At 51.3% G+C, this 4,078-nt stretch overlaps 1 protein-coding gene across 1 annotated transcript; it reads right to left on the minus strand.

Moving 5' to 3' along the window:
- Nucleotides 1-954: 954 nt before the first annotated feature.
- On the minus strand, nucleotides 955-2,029 carry LOC104488170 (mesencephalic astrocyte-derived neurotrophic factor-like; the record flags this gene model as incomplete). Its single annotated transcript, XM_010137733.1, has 2 exons — nucleotides 955-1,096; nucleotides 1,902-2,029. Coding segments are annotated over 2 exons (270 nt in total), but the record flags the coding sequence as incomplete, so codon positions are not given.
- Nucleotides 2,030-4,078: the final 2,049 nt, after the last annotated feature.

Consider the following 4,078-nt stretch of genomic DNA (forward strand, 5'->3'; position numbering starts at 1 on the left):
GAGAGCGGGAGGCGAGGCAACACGCAGAGGCAGAGAGGTGCCGGGCTCCCGGGAACGGCAGGGAGGTCTAAGTTAGGCTTTGGACAGCTTTTTAACAGTAAAGCCATTACTCAAAGCCAGAAAGTCTGGCTGCAGCTTAGATGCAGGAGTTCCGCAATAGCACTGAAAGCCCCTTTATTACAGGGGCACAATACTTTTAATTCTCTCTTCCACTGGACAAATAAAAGGTAGCAGAGTGATTTCAGAGGAAAGATAAGCAAGTGATGACAACAAAAAGCTTTTTAGGGAGCAACAGGACATTAGTACAGGAGAAGGAGGAGAGACAGGAGAAGTATAAAGACCCACAATCCAAGGGGCGTCTCCAGGGAATGCACAGAGGTACAGGAGAGCAGTCAGGAGGAGGCACTTCCAAGACTGTTCTTCATCTCACTCTTTTCAGGGGGAGTACGTCCTCTAGGAGCATGAGAGGTCAAGGAAGGTGGAAAGGAAACAGTGCTGAATGCTCCGAGCGACACCAGAGGAGGCAAGAAAGAAAGTGTTTATCAACCCACTACTGGCAAGGTAAGAGCAGCAAGGACTGGAGAGCTTGGCTCCCTGTGCACAGGAGACACTGCCCCAGGCCACACCTGGCTGCTCCCCAGGATGAGCCTGACTGCACTATGACATTCTGAATGCTGGTGTGAGTGCAGTAGTGCCGATATGCCCAGGAGTGACGTATTTCAAGGCAGACCGGTGGCTCTGCAGGAGCTAAAAAGGGTTAGGAGCAGGCTCTCTTACCTGAGCACCTCCACAACGCTCTAGGCTGCTCACGGAGGCCAACCCAGGGTGTGCAGCCTCCTTAAGCCAGTGATCTCACCACGGAACACAGGACTGAGCGGCTTCAGTGCGCTGCGTGACCCCAAATGACCCGCACCCTGGAGAGCACGGGCACCGCCCCTGCCGCTGGCAACTCACCGTATTTCAGTTCACAGATCTGACTGTCTTTCTTCTTTAGTTTCTCACAGATCTTTTCCACGGGGATGTGATGACTCATGGGCTTCGACACCTCGTTAATGATTTTGGTGGCTGCATCACTTGTGGCCCCAATGTAATAGCACTAGAGGCAAGAAAAGAGTGAAGTGGCAATGCATGGGAAAATGCTTCTAAAAGGGGAGTTTTCTACCCATCTTCCCTCCTCCCTTGGTTTTGCAGCTAGATGTTTACTGTTACAGAACCCTTCCAAGGGACTGCTACAGACAGGCGAAAGGAAGCTGAACTCCGAGCCCAGGGGACTGAGCAGATGCTTTCCATCACGCTGCTTTTAAAGCTGTTGAGGCTTCTCAACTTTTAAAAAAAATTGAATTGGATCAAGAATAGTCTCCTCATTCTGGAGAACAACTTTCTGAAGCATTGCCCCCTCTGTGCTTCTGATGGTGTCTCTGTGCAGCTCTCTGAGGAGAGCGAGGGCCTTTTCCCTGGGGCTCTTCTTTCGAGGATTGCCTCCTGGTCTTAGTTAGGCCAATTTGGGTTTCCTTTATTTACCTTTCAGCTAAACAGCTGAAAATATTTTAACAGCTTATGTAGCACCCTAAATGTACTTTAAGGGACAGGGAAGTCTTACAGCAAAGAAAAGCTTCGCAATCCCCAGCGCTTCAGTAACAGGGAGAAACAAGGTCAGCCAGTAAGATGTCTGTTAACATACTGGTTTCTTTGTTTTTCTTTTTTTTTTTTTTAAGGTGAAGAGATCAAACTCCTTAAGTCCTCTCATAAAAAAATACAGGACCAGTTGTGGCCACACAGCTCAGAACAGCAGCCCTTGGGAAGCCACATCATACAAACTCGGAAGCACCAGGTGCCTCTTGTCTGCCAAGTATTCTACAACTCCCCCTCAAGAGACAAGTTTCGTGACTTCTGCTACTTACCAGGCGGTTCTCTTTGCCTTTTGCCTCTTTGCAGGATTTCAAGAGCTCCTTTTCAATACTGGCAGGTGTGAACTCAACATCGTTGTCCTTTAGACTCTGGTAGAACCTTCCCAGGAACGTGACACACACTGGAAGGGAAGATGGATGGGGTTACCTGTCACTGCTGTCACCTCGCGGCAGCTCTTAGAGGGCGCTTGTAGGAAGCAGAATGAGGGGTTTGGAGAACAAAACTTCTAGAGGATGCATTAGCAGTCAGCGACTTCACACATATTTCAGTAAGTCTTTCAGAGCACACAGCAATCAACAACATGACCCAGTATTGTTGGCGGATTTTTGACAGTCTGAGAAACCAGATTCCACAGAGGTGTCCGGTGGCTTCGGTACGGTGTCCCGAGTGAGCAGCAAGTTCCAGCTGGGGGATACAACACAAATCGGTGCCCGTGAAAAAACATAAACTTAATTTTCCATCTTATTCTTGATGCTTTGGGAAGCAACTTGTCAGACCACAGACTTCAAAACCAGTTCTGATGGCAGCCCAACTCCCTTTACGTAATCCTTTCACAGACTCTGTGTGTGCTGAATTTAGCAGTACGGTTATCACTCATCAAGTTGGTTCAGTTCACAGGGAAGGTAATTCCAAAAGAAAAAGAAATTAAGTGATTGCACGCTGTGTCCGCTTGCTGTCTTTCTCTCTTCATTCCCACAAGCTTCTGAATCGGTTTCATATTGAAAGAGGGAAGAGTCTTAGAGGTAACGGAACTCCCACAAGCGCACCAGCAGTGGAGAGGACAGATCCGAGCTCCCGCCTGCAGGAAGGGCACGTACGACTTCATCATTACGCCTTCCCTCTGGCAGCAGCTGCTCTGCGTACGCTCCAGAGGAGGCACAGCATGCCCGTGGGTTGCTGGGGAAGAGGGTGGACAGGCAGGGGCTGTGCCACAGGGCAACCAAGAGAGACACCGTGAGTGTCAGATTCCACTTGTTCTGCTGCTCACACAACTCATCCGCAAACATTGGCACCGCCAGGACCGAGAGCTCCGCGGCCCCACCAGCTCCTGCAGCAGGACCGGTGGATTCTCACGCCTCCCAGGTGCCAGGCACTGGCCTGCCTCAGGAGGAAAGGCACAAGTTACCCTTTTATGTGACTCGATTACCCCAACAGGAAGGGACTTGTCATTAGCAACTTGTATTCAACTCTGAACACAAGCCATGGCACAGGAAACGGGCAGGTGCAGGAAATCGAGTATGACTGTCATGACACCACGTAGAAGCTTACTCTCCTTATAGTAAAGCTGGCACTATAAGCTGAGCCACTTAGGAAAACATTTTTTGTATGTGTACACCACCATCTTTTACCTCACATTAGTCTGTCCCAGTCTCAGATACACACTGGTGTCCACTGGGCGCTGCTCGGATGTGAGAACCTTTGGAAAGAAGGAAGATGCTGCAGGCAGTGGTACTGGTGACTAGAGTGCAGCAGCAGCAAGTTCCCAACCCAGTACTGGGACAGCAGCTGCCAGTTTTGATATACTACGGCCCCTGCCCCTCCTTCTGTCTACTGTTGCTCTCCCTATAAAAAGGAGGAAGGAGTGAGTGTTAGTACCACAGAGTCCCAACCGGCAACTCTACAGCCTCCTCAGGTTTTTGTTGCTTCACCTGGGGGGTCTGTTCTGTTCCACCATGCAAGAGCAGCCTCATTTGCTGTGCAGCTCAAAGCTTCCATCCCAGAGGCTTTCATATTCAGGTGGTACGTAAAGCGCCCAGTTTGATGTACATCAGCTGAACGCTGCTCCTTGCTTCAGGCACTGATGAGAGGACACCCGATACTCCAGCAGCCGTGGACAAAGCCGAGGTGAGCGTAATACTGTGAGGAGGGAGCGGGGAGTCCAGGTGAGTAAGTGCACTCGCTTCCTTCTGCTCTGATGCTCCGGTCACCGTCACCCGGCTGCGGCAAAAGCGCTTCCCCGCGCCCCAGCTGGCACACGCCGAGATGGGACAGCCGAGACTGAAGATGAAGCGATCCCATCTCCCCGGGCTGGTGTTTTACTTTCCCGTGGGAGCTCTGCGCTCCCACTTCCCTGGTGGAGAAGAGACCGGCAACTTCCCGGCGGGGCTACAGTTCCTCCGGAAGGGCTGTCCCGGCCCCCGCCCGGGAGAGAGCAGGGTACCGCCGGCCT

This window comes from Buceros rhinoceros, unplaced genomic scaffold (assembly GCF_000710305.1).
Source record: "Buceros rhinoceros silvestris isolate BGI_N320 unplaced genomic scaffold, ASM71030v1 scaffold27786, whole genome shotgun sequence".
NCBI classification, from domain to species: Eukaryota; Metazoa; Chordata; class Aves; order Bucerotiformes; family Bucerotidae; genus Buceros; species Buceros rhinoceros.